This window comes from Osmia lignaria, chromosome 5, assembly GCF_051020975.1.
Source record: "Osmia lignaria lignaria isolate PbOS001 chromosome 5, iyOsmLign1, whole genome shotgun sequence".
NCBI classification, from domain to species: domain Eukaryota; kingdom Metazoa; phylum Arthropoda; class Insecta; order Hymenoptera; family Megachilidae; genus Osmia; species Osmia lignaria.
This window is the reverse complement of record NC_135036.1, coordinates 9,726,477-9,747,625: the sequence shown is the minus strand read 5'-3', so window position 1 is coordinate 9,747,625 and position 21,149 is coordinate 9,726,477. Positions and strand designations below refer to the sequence as shown.

General features: G+C 41.0%; 4 protein-coding genes across 10 annotated transcripts in view; 2 read left to right on the top strand and 2 right to left on the bottom strand.

Moving 5' to 3' along the window:
- Positions 1–166: 166 nt before the first annotated feature.
- On the bottom strand, positions 167–12,566 carry LOC117605062 (CAPA peptides). 2 transcript variants are annotated; one of them, XM_034325885.2, is made up of 4 exons: positions 12,335–12,566; positions 2,567–2,758; positions 2,112–2,276; positions 167–1,147 (listed from the first exon to the last, which is right to left on the bottom strand). In XM_034325885.2, the coding sequence occupies exons 1-4, from the start codon at positions 12,369–12,371 to the stop codon at positions 1,068–1,070; spliced, it is 474 nt and encodes a 157-aa protein (XP_034181776.1). In that variant the 5' UTR covers positions 12,372–12,566; the 3' UTR covers positions 167–1,067. The 2 variants fall into 2 exon arrangements, with proteins under 2 accessions (XP_034181776.1, XP_034181775.1); XM_034325884.2 differs by lacking the exon at positions 12,335–12,566 and adding an exon at positions 3,400–3,525.
- On the bottom strand, positions 8,267–9,789 carry LOC117605058 (WD repeat-containing protein 18). The gene has a single exon (XM_034325876.2). It carries the CDS (start codon positions 9,638–9,640, stop codon positions 8,354–8,356), a length of 1,287 nt encoding a protein of 428 aa, XP_034181767.1. The 5' UTR covers positions 9,641–9,789; the 3' UTR covers positions 8,267–8,353.
- On the top strand, positions 10,152–12,163 carry LOC117605060 (uncharacterized). Its single transcript, XM_034325878.2, has 7 exons — positions 10,152–10,167; positions 10,273–10,496; positions 10,582–10,747; positions 10,827–11,044; positions 11,108–11,272; positions 11,343–11,521; positions 11,586–12,163. Exons 2-7 carry the CDS (start codon positions 10,387–10,389, stop codon positions 11,723–11,725), a joined length of 978 nt encoding a protein of 325 aa, XP_034181769.1. The 5' UTR covers positions 10,152–10,167; positions 10,273–10,386; the 3' UTR covers positions 11,726–12,163.
- Positions 12,567–13,014: 448 nt separating the features above from the next.
- Positions 13,015–21,149, top strand: part of LOC117605055 (protein kinase C-binding protein NELL1) — a 47,328-nt gene continuing 39,193 nt past the window's right edge. For 4 of the 6 annotated variants that reach the window (XM_034325872.2, XM_034325873.2, XM_034325868.2 and 1 more), the window contains exons 1-3: positions 13,015–13,167; positions 13,247–13,465; positions 16,195–19,254. In XM_034325872.2, the coding sequence (XP_034181763.2) occupies positions 18,939–19,254 (316 nt within the window). In that variant the 5' untranslated portion in view covers positions 13,015–13,167; positions 13,247–13,465; positions 16,195–18,938. The remainder of the gene's footprint in view (positions 13,168–13,246; positions 13,466–16,194; positions 19,255–21,149) is intronic. The other 2 variants (XM_034325870.2, XM_034325869.2) reach the window with 2 other exon arrangements.

Below are 21,149 nucleotides of genomic sequence, written 5' to 3'. Positions count from 1 at the left end.
TAACAAGCAACTAATTGCCGCATCTCGAATCATTAAACTAAATTTGAAACGTTTTATTTGACCAACGCGATGATTATCACTGTTACGGGAGAAACAGATCCGTGGTAATTGGAAATCTGGTCTTACGGAAACAACAGAAGCAGTGTTTGCTAAATTATTGCAATCTGCTCGCCAATTATACAACTCGGTGTACAATTTGAATAATGATATACCAAGTCAATGCTCGAAGTAAATAGCATTCTATATAGAAATTCTGTATTCCATTAACATTAATGTTACGATAATGAGAACGATGTTAAGAAAGAAAAATTTCAGAAGAATTAATTCCCTGAATCTGAACGATCATTCGATCGGAGAAAAAAAGAAATACTCAATGGAAATTCGTGATCAATATGTTTGGGAGAGACATGGAATGGGTGCACATACATTCGACGAACAGGAGGAGGAGGTTGCTGTTGAACGAGGAACGTAATTTCACCAGCTTTATTACCTTCTTTCGTCTGTCACCGAATACTCTTTGAACGATCTACATGCCAATAACTTCACAATGATCGAAATAAATACAGATAAATGGTACTCGAGCTCGTTTTTGGCTATGGAATCGATTCACCATTCGACCTACAGCTTTCCATACATATATTTCATCCCTTGCCCTTTAGATAATTTTACGAATCGAAGTTTACGTAGATACTTTGGATCGTAAAGGGTTAAATTTGGAAAATTTCTGTGATCTAAGCTTCGCAAAATATCAAACTTCTAAACTAATTAGTACTTCATAGAGGAAGTGTAGGAAAGTATATTATACTAAATTAATAGTAGGATGTTTGTATTATATTAATGCTAACACACTTCATTATTCAAAATTGAATTTCAAAGCTTTATTGTCATGAATATTCAACACTTCATTCTTCAAATATGGTTTCACTTTTCTTTTTATCTTAAGTTATGGTAAAGTTTGAGTAAGGCAAGGGATGAAACAATGTCGAAACTTAGTGGCACGAGTTAAGGATAGATTATTAAATTAGATCGTGCAACTTCCGGCCGGGGTCGAAGTTCACGTTTCGAGATCATTTGCAGAATGTTCGATCCGCGTCGCTTTCACGTCCTAGTCTCGGCGTGTATCCATTCATCTGGCTGTTCCTAAACCCTGGAATCAACCAACAAACGAAACTACAAGTGAGAAAAACGAAGACGTTGCTCCGTTTTCCGAGGACAAACCAGGATGTTAAAGATGATAATTCGAAATGAGGAAAAAATCGACGACGAAACGAAAAACAAAATCAAGTCGATAACTTCAAAAACTTCACAACACACAGAGAAAAAACAAGCCTCCAAAGAGAAATAAAATATTCTATCAAAATAATACAGAAAGAAATCCACAATGAAACACAAACAAGACGAAAGAAAAAATCATAAAACTTCAAACTAACAATTTCTAGAAGAAAGTATAGCATGCAGCTAAAAAGATTATATTCCTCGAATATAAAAATATCCGATTCAATAAATAAATCATTAACAGGATTTTATTTATCGCAAATTCATTTGTACCGCGTTCGCCATAATAGAAGGAGAAATGAAATACTATTCGTACGAGGCGAGAAATTAAATTGAAATCAACAGAACATTCACGATACGCGGCTCACGGTTTTGTTCTCGGCTCACGTATCGATGGCGATGGATTTTCGCGAATGCCAAAAATGTTTCGCAATACGTGATGTGGTTCTTTTTTTTTTGCTGGAGATTCGTTCGAAAAAGCTGCCAGCAAATCGGTAGTAAACAATCGAATAAAGACAGATTATTTTCACCGAGGGTTAGAGTTGAAAAATCAAACTTTGAAACCTCTCGATTGTTTTTAGTTCACCCTTCCATTATACAACGGAGAGTGTTTTATGAATTTCCAATTAAAATTCTTGGTTCGTTCGTTATTGATTTATATCACTGGCGCAGTGAAAATGGATACGTATAGCAAGATGCACTGTTAGCATAATAACAATGTAATTCACCGTTTTTCTTCTCTTTTTTATATTAACATGGACCTAATTTTTAGGTTGCAACGAAAGGGTTCGATTCAAACCGCACGCTTTACTTTTCTTTTAAATAAAATTTCCTACCTCGAGCCAGAAGTAAAGAGTTGGAGTGATGGGATCTACCGTCGTCGATCTTCTGCCAGGGCCGATACTCCTTGGTGATCAACCATGACGAGTCTTTTGGAATTTTATCAGAGTGCTTCGGATTCATCGATCTTCCGTTGAATACCGAGATGACGTTGCGTGAATCTACGAATTAAACGGTAATTTATGTGGCTACGTAAGTTTACACTGCACTTTCCTGCTTTGTATTATGGGCAAAGGAAATATATGTAAATGAATCTCTTTGATCGATTAATCGAAATATCAGATACAGGATGTTTCGGTTAAACTGTTTCAATTCCTCAAAAATACTTGAAATATTGGCCAGGATGTACCAAAGCCAAATGGTGCGAAAAGTTCGCTATAGTTCACTGAATCCAAACACGAAAGCTTAAAAGCATGTCAAGCTTGTTTCGGCTACAACGGCCGCGTTTTACCTTCGTAATCCTTTTCCGAGGCAGAATCCAAATCCGAATCGTGTGTGTTGTAAAACTGCATTTCCGTATCCGGTTCCATTTCACGATGCCGATTATAATTAACGTTTGAGACCGGCTGATCGGACCGACCAATCCTTGGATAGGCCATCAAACCAGACGCCCTTCGGTCGTTCGTCTTCAATTTCTCTCCATCTGCAAAATTATCCAATTAACGCGATTTATATTATTTCAGGTAAACGAGATCGCAGTATGGTAAAGAAAAAAAAAATATTTCATTTCATTGAATGCGCTTGCTATCCGGCGTCCAATAATTAAAAGAGAAAAAATGGAAACAGTCCAAAGGATACGTGGACGTAATATATGGAGACTGTTTGAACTGGTCATCAAAGAGACACGTCCAGTTTCCAATAATTAGCAGAAAAAAAGAAATATCACGTGAGAAAAGGCAGCAATGGATACTAATTAAGAATATTCCTTTCTGCTCGATTCCCCATAACTTTAGCTTTTTATCAGCCACGAAGGCACGCGAATTAACTCGACAAAAATAATACGAACGGAGGCATTAATCAACGATATCCTTTCTTTCAGCCCTGTAACACCGATCACGAAGTAAACGACGAAAGTTCCAGCATAGAATAATTGATCAATCAAGAGAAACCATCGAGAAGACGAAGAAAAACGTGAAAGCATCTGGTTGGACAACCAAGTTCATCAGCGCGTAACGATGAAAAATAGGAAAAAGTCTTGTTGCGATAAGGGTAGACGAAATTGATAAAAAAAAAAAGGGGAAAAAATGAGGTCGGTCGGATCGATCGATCGATTTGTACACTTACGGTTGAGAGAAGTAGAAAATATTAGAACGATCAGTACTACAAATAGGTGATTTCTCATTGCTACAGCACCGATACCCGGGTCTTTCAGATCGAAATTCGATGAAGCGACGTGGCAGAGCAGAAGATCTCGTCGACACTGAATACCTCCAGGTAGTTGCCGTCTGATTTTATACCTTGCGCCACGACCAGCCAACGGGGGTTTACCACCCCGATCCCACGGAACCTTCAACCCCCCTCGTTTTGCATTCTACCACCCTGTGTCGTTCCACTACCAACCACCGTCACCATTATTTGAACGTTCGTTCGTTGGTGATTGAACTTTAGACCATAGACCCTGTTCCTCATTAAGGACGAGAAAAAAAAAAAACTGAAACGGATTTCGTTAGTTTTCCAGGCGACGAGGTAAATCATTTGATTCAGGGAATGGTATTAACATTTTTAATCATTTTTTAGATCTCCGGGTGGAAGCAAATACGAAAATATTTTGAAAAGAAATATTCTCGAGGTAATACTTTCTTGTTGAATATGGTTACACCCTTTACAAATATTTGCTCGTTAGAAAATTAAATAAGAGCTGATTCATAAATTTCTATTTGTTTCAAATTATGAAATGATCAGACTACATATATAAATACCAAAGGTATGTGTAAATGTACTGTGAAATAATTACGATTAATACTGTTCGATGTACATCCAGTGAATCGTATTCTGTAATTAACAGAAACCGTTTTACCACACTTGTATTTAATCCAACGATACAAAACGAAAGGGGCGAGTTTTTCATTTCCAACCAGAAATTACAAGATAAAGTGGAATTGATTTTTGGGTTGAAATTTCATTCAATATTCGCGATAACATTGTTGCCGAAAAAAAAATAGGCGGATAATAAAATTCTGGCAGATTATACGAGAGCGTGGATGGAAAGAGAAAAATGGAGAATTGAATTAAAGTTAAAATCGCTTTAATCAAAATTGCCAACGATTACACGGTTAAAACTCTTGTGGCTACATCTCCATAAAAGGATACAACCGTGTTAAAATTGTTATAACTCTCTGATGTGACATACATGCGTAACGCGAACGAGTTTTTATTTCCGAATGTAATCAAATCGTAATAATTTTCACGTTTACGCAAAAAGTGTTGTTTCAGGAAACTGTGAATCGACCTATTAAAATTTGTTTTCTTTCGATATACTCTTGAAAATTTGTTTAAAAGGATCTAACTTGATCGAACGGGTGACCGATGGTAGAAATCTAACCAGTATTCAACGAATATCCTTTAGAAATCAAAGAGCGTAAAATCGAATTCTAGGCTAACAATTTCGTTACCAGCGTCCAACGAACTATCAAACAGCCCGTTTCAACCGGGAAACGTGATTCTTAATTCCCGGAAAACTCCCCTGGGAAATGCGTGTAACAGTCGGAAACAATACTACGGCCAGCAGTTCTGGCCGTTTGCAAACCGTTAAAAAGTTCCGATACAATTATTTCTGAGGCAGCGTAAAGAAAAAGTCTGCCTTTCGTTAACTGTTCACGCAATAGAAACCCTATTTACCAACTATTTTAAGTCGAACAGTAAATTTAATCGTGAAGGAAACTCTTGGCAGTGTGAAATAGGAAGGTTGAAAAATTTCAAGTTAGGAACTTGATAAGTTGCTTGGCGATTCGATTTCATTCTTTTAGTGAAAGGAGTTTGAATCTTTTCGCTGTAAAAATACGGTCTAGAAAACACGGAGGGCTAATCGCAAAATTCGGGCAAATATTTGGAATAACTTTCTTTTCATGTAAAAATAACTCGAACGTAGCGAATTCGTCATGTTGCTCGTATGGATAAAAAATTTCTAAAATTAATTTAACCCACTGTAGGCAAACATATTTTTCACTATTTCATATTTTCACAGACGAAAAATTAACTTTCAAAGTTTATTTAACTCTCCGTAAGAGAACTTAATTTTAAGCTTTTAAAAAAATCTGAAAAAATTCTTCTCCAAAGACTCTGTTTACATTAATAATCCAGATTTAATTCCAAAGTAAAACTAAATTCTTTTGTTAATTAACGTCGATGGTCTGGACAATAGCACTGGAATGATGTGAACGATGACACGATCTATTTAGAGGCAAATAATTGTAACGATTATTTGCTATAATCCAAATACACATTAGCACGCGTCGCACAGCTCTGGTGTATGCATAGGATCGCATAAAGATTTATAAATGCGTGATATGATCATAATGGCGCAGATTATGGTGCATTACTCAACCGATCGTGATATATCCCGTGCTCCTGCTGTGCGGAACATACGAGGATACTTTAATCTCTTTGAACAATGAAATATTTTATCCTGACGAGTATAAAGACGATATCGTTGCCATTCTCATTTCGCATACCATAGATTCGCGAAGACACCTTCGCGGAGTAGAATCGAGGGTAAAAATGGTATCGATTCGAACTCGGTTACATAGTTTTGCCCGATACCTAGCCGATTCTTTATCAGCCTCCTTAGATATCCCTGGCTTTCTCAAGCATAATAAGAATAGAAAAATCGGACGATCGATCTCGTAGCACGAGGAAACAAAGAGGATAGAGGCACGGAGGTTGGATTCATCGAGGTCGCGTTGGAATCGATTCGTTCGCTAACCGTGGCCAGCCATTCCCATGCAAACTTTTCTATCTTAAGGTAGCTACGTTAGCCCTAATTTAATTTCGTCGGATGCTCGTTTGCATCTGCTCACACGCCTACACACGGCTACGTCTCGTTTGAATACAAAGCAGACAGCAGGATGGGCTACGTCCATATTTAGCGTTTAACGCGTCGGCTACCATGGGGTTCACCGGTGCACGGTTTAATTCAATCGGATAATTAAAGAATGAAGGAGGAAAGAAAAATTTTCATGTTGGGCAAGGAGGCTGGAACCAGACCGAGAGTGTCTCTTCAGCAGTGAACACGTTTACAAAGCTTCCGAAGTGATATTAACCCCTCCCATTGACTCGTTCTCATTAATATCGACATTCGAAATAAGTTTTCTTCGATTCCACGCGAAGACCCGCAAAACGTTATCGACGAGTTCCTCGGATACGTGCCGATGAAATACAGGCAGTTTTCATTTGGCGAACGCGATGAAATCGGGCATGCTGCTTGTTTTTCCTCTCTCATTCCCGTGGCAGCGAGACTGCCTTTCGTTTAAACTTTCTTCTCCTTTTTCTTTTGTGAAACTGCGTCGATGCTTGCCGGTCATTGTGCAACGAATAATGAAAGAGTTTCGTTATTGTTGGCAAAGGATCCTATAAAAGGATTCACGCAACTCACGGTAGCGAAACGGAACAAATTTATGACGAATAGTAAATTCGATTCTTCTTAATGAAATACGTGGAACATGAAATTCTGAGTATTTTCATAGTACTAATCAAAATATTCGTTTGCAATAATAAAATGGAAGATTCTTTTTTTCATTTTGCAATCGATAACGATAACAAAACTCAGTTTCATACGCAGCACTATAAAAAAGAACAAACCAATTGGAAAACGAAAAAGACTTCTCGATTCAATTTACAACATCGTATTCGACTGAAATAATCTCGGCGTGTAACGTAGCGGACCATTTCGCGGGGAAATTAACAATTCCCCGTTAAAAGTTATCACCTGGATCGAAGTAATTTTGACCCAGCGTTCACGAGCCGCCAGAGAGTACAGCCGAGAGAACAGACAGAATTGATCAGTCGCTAAAATCACGTCGCTCCACGGTTGTACCGTTTTTCCAAGCGTAATTACGTCCACGGTAAAACGCTGTTTATGGTGGAGCCGCCATAATGAAAAATATGAGAGAATCTCGTGATCTCTCGCGCGATGCAAGATTATGGAAATGACTAATGACGGATTAACAATTAAGCCTTATTATTACAACTATGTTATGGATTATGGGGCATTTCTGGGTCTGCGGAGGAGAGGATTTAATGTGTTATCGAACTGACAACTTGTGAATTTGTGGGTAATTAAATTGTGACTGTTTACAGGCTTGCGGCTTTTCGAATTAGTCGACCAAAATAAGATTTTCAGGAACAAAGACTAGGCAATAACAAGAGGAATGCAACAAAATACAAGGAAGAGAAATTATAATAAAAATTGAAATTGAAATTCAGGTTTATCGGATTATTTCATCAGAAAATGTACCATAAAGAATCGACGAACGAACAAAAATGAAGCCGCGTTTAACAGTTATCTTAAAATTTTTCATTTATATTCAAATTCATTTAACATCACATTTGTATAATTAATACGAGCGATGTTAAAAGCTGGAATATTTGCGGTAGCTTATAAAGCTGGGAAAAGAGAAAATCCCCGTTTTATATATTCGAATGTTTTGATTTACTTTTTTCATCCTGTGAGTTATTTTATGTATGTTTTTACAAATTTCCTCTGAATTTTGAAAGAGAAAAAATAACTTCGGCCATAACAGTTCGCTCTCCTCGTTTGCACTTGCAATAATTAACTAAGAAATGACAGATTGATGAAACTCGTATCGTTCAAAAAATACGGGGTTGAAATTTTAATTCTAAAAGCGAATTATTGAAAGTTGATTTCTCGTTTACTTTTTAATATTATCGTATCGTAAAAACTGCATACTTTAGTTATTGGAACGTGTTACGCAAACATTCGCGCGCATCTTTATGATTTCCATTCGAATTTAATGTAAAATGAAATCGCGGCAGCCCCCATTTTCCAATGTTCCGTATCGCGATCCCCGGATACTTCGATGAAATGGCTGTGAATTATTTAGCCGTAAAAGACGCAATATGATATGTTCAGGGAAATATTAAACATCAAAAGGGGTAAAGAAATGTAGCGTAACAACAGGTACTCTTTATTATAATCAATTATCATACAAAATGTTGATACAATTCAATAATGTAGGTTCGAGATAATCTTATCCATAAAGTAGAACGTAATCCAAGCTTTTCACGAACTGGTACCGTTCGTTTTGTTCAAGATCCGTTTCACGCTGTACTGATAAATGGCGGCGTTAATTTCTTTCAGTCTATCGATCTCCTCCCTCATCTCGAGAATCTTCCGAGAGGATCGATCCTCCGATCCCCTCGAATCGCCTCTGTTCTCAACGTACGACTCGAAATCCAATAATTCCCCATGATTTTGATCTCGCGATACCACCTCGATTAGACTCTCCTTTCCCGCCTCGTCAGCGACACGCTGCAGATTGGAAACTTGCAAACGGGGCTTAAGATCCGTCACCCGGAAGTTCTCGTAGTGTTTCGCGAAGAAGGCGGCGGTGATCGGTCCTTTGTGATCGATCGTTCGAAGGATCTGATGGCTAGCGATATCCCAGAGATGAACTTCCCCGCTGGTCGAACCGGACAGCAAGTATCGGCAATCGATCGATACAGAGAGGGTGACTACGCTCGATTTGTGCCCCTGAAAAATCACCGCCTGTCCTGCGTCATCGTCCTTTCGAATTTGCACGTGATGCTCTATTCCTCGGGGTGGTTCGTGCAGATTGAATCTGTATATGCTTCCATCTGTACAGCCGACGAATAGATCGCTTTCCTTTGTGTTCAGGCAAACGGAAGTGAGTGGCACGTTGAAGACTAGGGTGAGGAGTAGTAATCCGCTGCCAGGATCGTAGACGTTGCATGTGCGATCCAAGGACACCGAGCATAATCTTGCTCGAGAACCTGCGTGCCCAAATTGTAGATCCTTCACCGGTAAAGAGTGATGCGAGAAGGCGTGCAACGCGGTGGGTCGTTCATCGTTCAGCACCCGGTACAACGACCAGACGAACACTAAACCATCTTCAGCGCCACTGGCGAAAATCGAGCCGTCTTTGCTGAACGATAAGCAGCTCACTGTCTGATAGTGCTGCGATAAATTCCCTAGCAAGCGTCCGTTGCACACTTGCCATAAAAACAGCTTCTCTGATATCGCTGCGACAATGTAAGCGCCATTCGGCGTGGAGCACAGGGCGGTTACCTTTCCTGGCGTCGTTAGTCGGAGGTTAGGTACCGGGCTGTGACTGTTCAAAGGCCAAACGTGGATGCGAGGCTTCGTTAAATCAGCGCCGATCACGTAACTGTCGCTTAAAAGCTGCAGAGTATGATGCGTCAGGGCTCCGGCATGCTTGTAGGTCGATAAAAGTGAACCAGTTCGCGGATCCCACAAGGCGGCACTCCAATGCTCACCTGTGCTGTCGCTCGTCAATATCACTTCCCTTGTGTTGGCGATTCGTGACATTCTGCTATGTTTTCAGCTTACCGTAACGGAAAAACTACTGTCGCTATAGTCTTTTACATGATTTCTTGAACTAACGAAAGATTCCTCGGGGAGCACGTTTGAATTTCCCGTAAACATGTGCGTCAAACTAGGTTAGATACCGAGCATAGAGTATGGTAAGGCTAGAGCGACCTCTCCGTACTCTCCCATATTGAACACATTGACCAATTGAATCTAAAGATAATAGAATTATCGTTTTGATCTTATGAAGATAAGTACGGTAAATAAACAACAAGTAATTATATGGCAATAATGTATAAAACATTATGTAATCCGTTGCTTGTTAAATAAACGAGCAAACAGTTGTTGCATTCCTACTTTACGCAACGCGATGATTGGATGCGGTTATCGCATAAAAATTATTTCCGTAGCTCTTTGATGCATCGTATTTAAAAGAAAATTAGAAAGTAACGTTGATTATGAATTAAAGTTATTTTTTTTCTTATTCCGCTGATTTGTACTACACTGTGTTATTTAAATACTTAAAGGTACAGTACTGACAGGTAGTTGATTCAAAACAGGGATGAGTAAGACGAGTTTAGGTTCTTTGACTGACCTTGATCGTGATTGCATGACATAATTCTAATTTACAGGAGCGAAACTGGACGCGATAGTGCTCCCATACCATTTTTCTAATCAATTCGGTTCGATTTTCTAACATAATCGTAGCTGTTATATTAGAAGATAAAATTGATTTGTGTTTTCTCATGGGCTTTATCGATGATGAATTACAAGAAGTGTCAAAACTTTGTCATAATGTTGTCGAAGGTAGCCGTCTCGTCTCTTGTGTGCGTACAATGGTGCGAGTGGAAATAACGTAAGTTTGTTCATTAAGATTCTATTCATTGAGCATTGATTGTATTCAATTTATTGTTTACTCATATTAATTGTATACTTTACAGAAAAACAAAATTTAAGACAATTATTGTGTGTATTCAATTCTCAGAAGACTATCCTCGTACACCACTATTAATTGAATTAAAAAGCAAGACACTCTCTGTAAAGTTACTTGATGGTCTGGCTGAAGTTTGTGAAAAGGAGTGCAAGAAATTTCTAGGCAAAGCTCAGGTGAGAATTACTTTGATCTTTCAAGTATAAACATTTTTCTTTTTTATATGATTTTACTATATAAAAGTTATCCTTATAGGTACTACAAATACTGAAATTTGTTCGTAATTTCATAGATGAAAATCCCTTAATTTGTTGTTACGATGAAATTTCTACCATAAAAAAGACTTTGGAGAATGAGGATGAATTAAAATTGAAACAGAAATATTCTTGTATTGGCCTAAAAGTCCAGCGAGGATTATATTATTTCAAAGCTAAGATTGAAGTACCAGACAATTATCCAACAGCTTGTGTGAAGTATGTATAGATGAAGGCTAAACTAAGAAAACTGTTTTCATACTATGACCCTTTCCTGTTTAGATTGGAAGATGCAAATACAAACTTTCCACCACTTTTTAGACGCTACTTTCTGGCACAAGGAAAGGAGTTAGCTAGACAATGCGTAGAACCACCCCTTAAAAAGAAATCTCAAGCTCCTTTCACCCCATCACCATCTCTAAATACTGTAACTTCTTTTCTTGTAAAGTATGTGAAATTACTGGTATTCATCATGTATAATTGATTTTATAGTCTAAATCTAATTTACTTCATCTAGGTCTGTAAAGACCTTGCCACAAGAACATTGTCAATCATGTAGGCAAATGTGTTTACCACCAAACCCAGAAAATGCAGAAACCAATGAAAATGCAGATATGCATATAGAAAGACTATATTGTGGACACTTATTTCATTTGCAATGTCTTGTGACATATATGAAGACTCCACCATTCCATGGTAACATTTTCGATATATTCAATTTATATTTCAATTTATAATAAAAGATTGTTTTTGTTTATAGGTGGTAAAAAGTGTCCAACTTGTAAACAACGTATTTATCATGAAAAATGGGGACTAACTGATAAACTTGCAGAGGCACGTTGGGCCCACCAGCAAGCAAGGGCAAGGGAGTTAGCAGAGGTAGCTGATTTCTTTAATTGAAATATAATTTAAACTACATCATATTTTAAGAAATTGTAATATTTCCATGGTGAATAGATTGTTATTGAAATCATATTACTATAGAAAGTTACACAGTGGAAGAAAGAAAACTAAGACAGTGGATTTCCAAAAAGAAATTATTTGTAATTCTATGTATTTTAATAACAAACCACAAATATTTATAGGCCGGTTAAAAGAAAATTCTTTTCATATTGTGATATATTGAACAATTTATATTCATATTGCGATTTATGAAAACAGTTTGCTTAATGTGGTGCTACAATATATTAAACAGTCACACATTTGCCACTGTTGGATCAACATTACCATTTTTGTTATTAAACTAACGTAAACTTTCATACTTCAATTTTATACCAGACTCAAGAAATTTATTCTGTACAGCACAGTATAATTGATAATGGAGAAGATATAGTGGTAAGTTTTATATTTTGTATTTGAATTTGTACTTTTAAACGTAATTTTAAAGTTTGCTTTGTACTATATTAACGACGATTGTCGATTAGAAGTTTGTATGTAATTAAAACGTTTGACAAGAACTATTCAAAAAAACTGTTGCTATATACATATTGTGTGTTAAGAACTACTTACCAGTTTGTTTCCGAAGTGCCTTTGTATAATTTTTCATTACGATGAGAAGAGCATGGAATGGCGGTAGCGTGGCGTGGAGGTCGGATGGTTTCTTTCTTGTTATTTCGAGTTGTGAATACACGTTCTTCGTAGAAAAGTACACTGCAGTCTTATTCAGTACTTGTTCAGATATTAATATCAACTTGTGTGTAAGAGAACACGATTCTTCCAGTACCGAAACGCGGAAAATTTAACAATTTCGAATCTCAAACTTGGAACGTTCGCGTAAAAAGGCGCGGTTTCGTCGTACTGCTTTCAGCGCCATTGGTGGTGAATCGATTCGATCTATAGTATCGAATAAAAACGGTTGGTTGTTTAAATTTATTAAACGTACTTAACAGTTTTTATTAATAATTATAATAATAAATATTTATATTGGAAAAATTTATTGATTTATAAGTGAAAAATTGACACTCTGTTTATTTGAATTAAAAAGTCAAAGTGTATAGTAATAAAATATGTGTAAATAAAAGATTATATTTATACGTGTTTATATTTCTAAAAAATGTATTGTATTTAAATATTGACTTCAGGAATATTTGTATATTTAATTTTATCTTTAATTTTTTAATGTAAGCGATAATTGAAGACAGATCAATACAAATCGATACAGTACAGTATCGATACATGTACATTGGAGGGGTGGGGGCTAACAGTTTAGTCAAGATTTAGTAACGGAAATAACGATATTATCGATGAGGTTATTCAATTATAACAGCATCGTATTGAAGAAAATACAGTTAAAAGAGATTCAGAAGAATTGGAAAGTAATGAGTCAACAATTTTCTATCTAAGTAAGTTTATACGAATGTCTAATTTGATTAAACTAGAGATATAATTACTTTAATACGATTGGTACGGTTTTTCGTTTAGATGCATGTATACATGGTTCTGGCAGACAGCCTGTCAGACTAATTCGCAGTTATCGATTCCACGCATACGTGGAAACGCACCTTGTGTGTTACATTCGTAGGATGGGTGGACCGTATCTTACACGCCACTTCACCGAAATATATTAGAAGAAATTTTCACTGGAACCAGAATTCTTTGGTCGCAGCGTTTGTAGAATCACAAATGAATTCTTCGAGACAGGTATTAATAATATCATCTCTATTTCTATGCAAATGTTCATTTAAGTAATTTGAGAAACTCGTTGAGTCTGAAGGATGCGCAATTTGGAATCTTTCGAAGAAATAATGAAAGTTTGAAAAATAAAAATGAATAGTTTAAATTGTCGTTATCTTAGTGGAGCGACATTAAATATTTCATTTCTATTTTGGGACAATTTAAATTTGAATCATGCATGAGAGTTAATGCAGAAAACTAAAGTCCGACCCATTTTCAAAATTTTTCTGGATATTATCCATTAAACGATAAACCCAGTTGCCCTTAATAGCGCGTTCCGCGAATGGCCATCGGAGAATTTCGCGATCCCAGTTTCGCGGCCAAATTTTGGGGATCGTCCTTGTGCGCCGACGACGATTTACCTACCCCTTCTGGCTATGCACGTACCAGGGTCGTATTATACACACGATACACCTATAATTGCACGTAGGGCAGCTTCGTCGTAACGCTTCGTGGATCGATAGCTGGGAAATGGCCGGAAGCCAAGTCCGACGACGTCGTTTCGAGTTTTGCCGTTGTCATCGTATGGGACCTAACCCCTTTCTTGAATGTCCCACTTGTATCGGTCAGCCCCCAACTTACAACCCTTTCGTATCTTTCTTTCATTTAACCCTTTCACTGTTAAACATTTTCTATTAATGAATCCCCCCATGCAATTGATTCCCTTTTCAATTAAACATTAAGATTCTGGAAACTGATATACGGTAGATTTTCTTATTAATTATGACAACCGATCGGTACAGTTTTTTCATCTGCTACTGTAGAAAGCTTTCTTTGTGGCCATAATCATCGACGTTCGAATTGTGATCCGTGTAGCGCAATCGGCGCAACCCCGGGTGCCATTTATCCCAGCTTCTTTAAATCCTCAAGGGTAGCTTCAGAAAACATCCCCCGGTGAAATAGCGATATGTTTAACCAGTAGGGTGCATCATAGAATAATACACGCATTGTTTCTTTTTCTCCTCTCGCTTTGTTCCTGGTTTATTTACTTATTCGTTAAAAGAATTCTTCTTTCTTCCTGTATTCGTGTAATTTTTTAATCAACTTTTTGTTATTTGAAATTATAACAGTCTAGATATTTCATTTTCGCGATTTAATTGTATCGAATATCAAAGACGTCGAAATAACGATTCGTAACTAACTGTAACATTCTGAAAAGTTTTCCTAGCTGCATAGGGAGAGACAGGATTCCTTATCCTGCGGATCTGAAAGGCGACGGCTGGTCGTACGGAATAAAAAAAAAAAAAAAAGGGAAAGAAAGGTAGATCGTGGCGCGTGCCAGGCGTAGGGTGACCACACGGAGGTTCCTTTATTTTGTGGAAGATCGTCCACGTATTCCTTTTCAGCCGTGAACAATGGGGTCGTGTCCGAAGGACGTATCAACTCGCCAAGGGTAACGGGCATCGTAAATGATCCATGAACGCAGCTGCGTGTGTCTTTCCACGAACTTTCTTCCTTCGAATGCGCGAATCGCCCACTCTGCTATTTCCCTTCGGGCCGTGAAGCATAATGCAATACCATCCCCCGACGGATTCGTTCTGCTTTCGAACGATTGTCCTTTTACCATTCACCGTTAGTCCTCGCTTCCTGGTATTGCGTTTTGCTTCTGTAACACCCTACGCAGCAAATTGGTCGACTTTTTCTCATGGATATGGTAAATTTTCACTTCGGAGAAACTCGTCTAATTTGAACCCTATTCGAATCGAAATTCGTAGGCTCCACGAAGGTGATCTTATTGATCGACCGAATGATAGGATTTATACGCGAGTCCAGTGGAATCGAGGGCAAAGTTCTAGCTAGCGACCCAATGGTGTACGAAATAAGCTTCTCTATCAAGAATCTTAGAAATCTTGAATTTCAGATGATTCATTTAAGAGGTATCGATTAATTGAACAAGACGGATATCGAAAACAGTGCAAGATTTATTGAATGTTACATCATAGATACAGTCGTAGAGAAAAATAAAAAAAGTACGCAAGAGGATCGGCTCGCGGGGGCTCGCAACAACAAGTTGCAACCACCTGGCGAGGGTAATGCCGGCCACCCAGTGGCCTCCAGGTGCTCGAAACCCCCTGGCTCGTCCCGTATGCCTGCTGCCAACGGCGACACGTCCACAGTGAACCTGAAAAAGCAATGTCCGATCTGAAGAAGCGTCTTGCCACCGCCAGCATCTCTACGTGCCCGCGTTGAGGGCAACGGTATCGTTCTGGAACACGCGCGAATCAACGTTCCAAAATCGATACGTACATCTGCCGCAACGTAGAGTCTATTGACTCCTCTTTCTCTCTCTCTCTCTCTTCCTCTCTCTTCCTTCTCTCTCTCTCTGACTGCTAGGAGTATCTCCAAGGCGACTGAGGATGGAACGCGCGGCGTGTCCTGCTTTCCACGAAATTTCGAAGGACGTGTGTTCCCGTGAAGCTGGCGACCGCACGTTTTATCGGTACCCTAAGCTTTTACGGCTGACTGGAACCGTTTCCGAGATGTTACGCGATATTGGCCATAGAAAGAGCGTACCGCCCGTGAACTATTCAATTCTTTGCGCTGCTCCACCTTTTGATCCCTCTTATTCGTTATGTAATCGTCCCTTTTTTTTCGGCCACTGTTTTCGGGGCATAGGCACACGATTATAGGAGGGAGGGTAGTTTAAGATCGACGATTTTACGAATATTTTTGCTAATTCATTTGTTTATTTGCAGGTGCACCGGGAGGAGCCATTTTGTATGGAGCCGAAAATTCGTCGCAGACCATTTCGATATAAAAGGATTTTTGCATCGCGTGCCAACCGGGATGAAAGCAGCAAAAACTGCGGGTGAGTCTTTATGGGTCGCGGTTCAACTTTACGAATTACGGATGCGCCGCAGCAATAACCTTTTGTAACGCGGTCCCATCCAACTATTATATATTGGCCAACTCGTTCGTGGTAAAGGGGAATTGCACATCTCATCAATTTAATGCAGATGGTAGGAATAATTGAAAAATTGTCATCGAGATGGAAGTTGGGTATTTTACAAACGCCAATTTAAGTATAAGTTTCTTAATCGATGGAGGCTATTAGTTACCGCGATCGATCCGTGTCATACGATACCACCGTTCACGGGACACCATTCATGCAGCGGACTGTAAAAAGAGAATACGTATCCGTTCATCCACGAAGAAAACTCGCCCCGGTGGGACGCGTAGGAACGGCCAGCCTACTATAGGGTAAAACACGAGCAACGAGGACAGAGATAGATAAGAGAGAGAGGGATGTATAGACAGAAGGGGATGGTCGGAATAGGAAGAAAGAGGGAGAGGGTGGTAACGAAAGAAGGAAAGATAGAGAGGGGAGTATAGCGTTGGTTCGTTGATGGCACAGGTCGGGCAAAGGGGGTGGTTTCGAGACGTCGCGTTGCGGGGCATCGATTTCGGGCCAGGCCGATGGCATCGGTGGGGTATCGAGGGGCGTCCCCGACGTTCTGCCGAAGCACGTCGCGGCGCTGCTGCTGCTGGCAGAACGACGATAGACCGTTCCTCGAAAGCAAACGATCCTAGAGGTTGTCTAGCTGTAGGCAAAGCCGCTTTTCAACTCGTCCTCTCTTTTGAAAGAGCGACAACGAGCGTAAATAGGACTAGCCAAGCGATAACAGGCTGCGCGCGAATCGTGCGTGTGCGAAGAGTGTTGCGAGCTTGACACCGAAGCTAGCCGAACAACACCGGTCGCTAGCAGTCGCGCGACGAGCGAGCACCTCGTCGTACGTAACAGAGCCGCTCTTCACTGGCTGACCAACACGCCGGCGTGTACGCACGCATCCACCAACGAACGCGACACGCGTTAAGCGGAGACCCGGTCCGAGCTTGGGGAGTCAGTACACGTCGAAGAGTCCACGAGGACGGATCCAACCGGTTCAATTCGATCCCCTTAGTAAACAGACAGGCGTTAGAGTCGTGTACAGAGTTGTTACCCGGGGACGAGAACGAAAAGGGGGATAAAGGAGACGGAAAGGACACTATTTTTGTTGGGGGAGAATATTTTGTACGTTGAGATTAGGTGCAAGCACGAATGCGAGGTGCAGGCGGATGCGCCGGTGCACCACCAGCTGCAGCTGCCAGTGCTTCTACTACCGCCACTGATACCAGCACCGTCGGTGCTGCTACTGCCACCGCCACCGCCGTCACCGCCGTCACCGCCGCCGTCGACGCCGCCGTCGTCGTCGCTGGTGCTGCTACCGTTGGCAGAGGTTCGCAGAGCTGTCCACCTCGTGGCAGTCGACACTTCCTACCGGACGGTGGTAGTGTCCAGGCGCGCTGGACACACGACGAGTTGCAGCCGGTCGCCGCTGCTGCTGCCGTTGTTCATCGAGCATAAAGATTAAAAGAGGTACGAGCAGTCGGGCAAGAAAGAGAAGGAGAAGAAAGAAGAAGGTGTGACACACGGTGGTGAGAGCGGTAGTGAGAGACGAGAGAACCGGACGTGTCGTCGCTTTCTTCGATCAAACGGGAGCGATTCGTGAGGACCGGGTAGAAAACAAAAAGGGGTTAAAAGAGAGGAGAGGAAGAAAAGAAAAAAAAAGGAGTGCGACGAACCCCTGGTCCCCCTGACACGCACGGGGAACACACACTCGTACACGTAGCGACGCGACGCGACGCGTCGCCGGTAATATAGCGTGTACGCTATTCGTTTAAAGGGTTTCTTCCCTCCGACGAGGCGGCGTAGGAGTGCCGTAAGCGCACGCGGTGGTTCCTCTTCAAAGTCGAGTTGCCCGTCGGGGTGAGAGGATACGTATCGGTGTCTGCTGTCTGTCGGCGAGTTCTACTCGCGGTTTCCACCAACGCACACGCGGCGAAAACAAACTCCGTCGTATGTTGTCGTCGTCCTTGGTGCATTTTCGCCGCGACGGAAAGATGAAGCAAAGGGGAGAGAAGGAAAATATCGGAAACAAGCGGTTGTTTCTAGAGTAACCCGTCGCTCTGAGAGTACGCCGTCCGCGTAGCTAAATCTTGACGGTACTTTGAAAGATCGCGCGTGATTAAACGATCCCGGTGCATAGGCGAGGAATCGACGCGGACCGCCTCGCTGCATAACTATTCTTTAAACTTGATGTTACACCGTCGTTATTCGAACCGTTTTATCACGAACGAACGGAACAGTGTCCCGTACGAACAAGATCGAATGCAACCGTACCTCCAATCGACGATTGGAGGTGAGAAGATAGATCGTCTGAAAGAGGGAAGAATTGGTCGTTGGTGGTTGGTGCTGAGTGTTCTGGTGGTAACGACTTAGATTCTTAGCCGGGTCGTGGTGATGCCTTGCTGCAGCGGCTGTCCTTCGTTGCTCTGTGTCGTCGTGGTGGACGCCGCAGGTGCTTTCGAAGGTACAGTCCCGCCTGCGCAAGGCGGGGCGGTGAGGATTCGCTGACGAGCGCAGCCCCCGGTGGCACGGCAGTGGTCGCCCCTGCAGGCCATGTATTACGGTTCGGTAATCGACCGTACCGGCAGTAGCTGCAGTCCCAGCGACCTTCAGCAGCCGCGATCACCACGACGACGCGCTGCTACTACGACGTCCGGCGTCCCGAAGGACGTCGACGCCGATCAGGAACTGCTGTTCCAGCGGGAAGAACCGGCTTACGTGGTACTCGATGTTCAGCCAAGGCCAGGTTGCGCCGCCGCCTCCTGTCACGCGGGTCAAAGGCCAGCCAGAAGACGAACAGGCGGAAATGCGATTAGGATATTCCTGCTTGCCGCTCTCGCAGCCTTCCTTGCAATTGCTGTTTCTCCCGGTGAGTTTTTACCTTTTATCATTCACCCTTGATTGCTTTGTCAAACGAGTACCGTTCTGCGATTTTATTCATTTCTCCTTCAATGTACGATGAGTTATCTCTTAATTATGCAAACGTATATTTCCGAGCCCAACGCGGTACCATTTTACCGAGTTGATTTAAAGTAAAGGCTCAGAATTTCCAAAGGAAAGATTAAAGGAAACATTCCACGCGTTCGATGAAACACATGTCTGTTCGATGGGAATGGTAAGGATTACGGGATCGGTTTAGATAGCTCAATTTGTCTCGTAGTTTTGGCGTTTGCAGAAACGCGAGACACGCTGTCGGCCCGCGAGAAACGCGAAAGGTAAACAGGGTAATCTGGCCGCCGGGGAAATAAGAGAATTATTCGCGCAGCGTGTTTAACTCGAGCGTTTATACACGGTACGCGTGTTACTAAGATCCTGCTTTTACCACTCCAACTTTCCGCTAGCCTTTTAGAACAGAAATATTTTCGAGAAATTATTCTAAGTACATCTTGTTTTTATTTTAATCGCTCGATTAACTCGTTCTCGCGGATCGATCGAAGGCGTTAAAACCGTCGAGCAGAGTGAATCTCGCGCAACAGTTTCCTCGACACTGGATTTTGACGCAATGCGTCATATGGTTACTGTCAATGCTCGCCACTTTACTGTTCTTCGAAGAAAAAAGAGAGAGAAAAAAAAAAACGTCGACCTAAAAAACGCTGAATGCACACCTAGCACTCCAGCCCCGAATCGTTCGTGACTATCATCCCCGAATCGTCTTCCACTTTTTCCCTCACCGTCGATTAATAAGATCGCTGGGTCCTGTTACAATTTAACATTTTCAGCCTCGACATCTTTTTCTTTTTTTCTCTGAATTATTTCATCCAGCATCATAAATTATATTTCAATATTTTTACTTAATTGAAATTTTCTGTACAGGGCGTTTCGAGGGGGGGGGGGGGGGGTAATAATAGAACTGATTTTATTTGATAAGATTCGTAGGAAATAGGAGTTGAGAGAATTCGAAGTAAAATAGTAGATTCTGTGTGGAATCACCTTGTCTCCCACCACGATGTTTTTCTCCCTCTGGTTTGCCAGAGGGATCCGTGGCTGACTGGTTCCGGTGGAAACGTGGCGTGTGGCCCGTAGACATCGGCGAGCCGCACCCACGCGCGCTATTTATCTCGTCGTCTGCCGAAGCCAAGTGCCAACAACGTATTTTTTCGCATACCACACCTCCCTCTGCTGAACCCCCTCTACTTATTCCTCCTGCTGTCCCTCTGTCTGTCTTCTATTCGTCTATTCATCTATTTCTATCCTAATCGTTGTGTATCTTGTCTCGCGTTCAACCTTCCCTTCTTCTTCCTCCTCTTCGTTCTTGCCCGTTGGTAACAACACGTTTTTCCACGATTTACAAGGAACCGATGGCGGTGTCACTTCTTAAATTTAGATATTCGCTGACAAACGTGCTTTTACTTGAAAGCAGCTGTTACCCTACGGTAAATAAAGAGCATTTAGAAACGTTTAAATATCTTTTAAACTATATCGGCTGTCTACACTTGGAACCGTGTCCGACGGGCGAGAAAATAAATAGGGTATAATTAATTATTATCATCGGTTTAATTAGAATTTCTCGTTGGAACGCGTTGCACTAAATGTTGCATTTTGGCTCGTGTATTTATCTTTTATTTTCTCACTTACTTCCAAGCCAAGGAACCAAGGCTTTAGGCGGTATGCGTTATTTTTGGAAAAAATTGTTCGGAAATTTTGTCAAATATACCGACATCCAGAATCGAAGAGAAGATCTAATTTACGATCAAGTAAAATCGAGAGATTGGCCTGTGTCTTGCGAGACAGGGGAACACTGATAATCTCTGACTCACCCCTCGG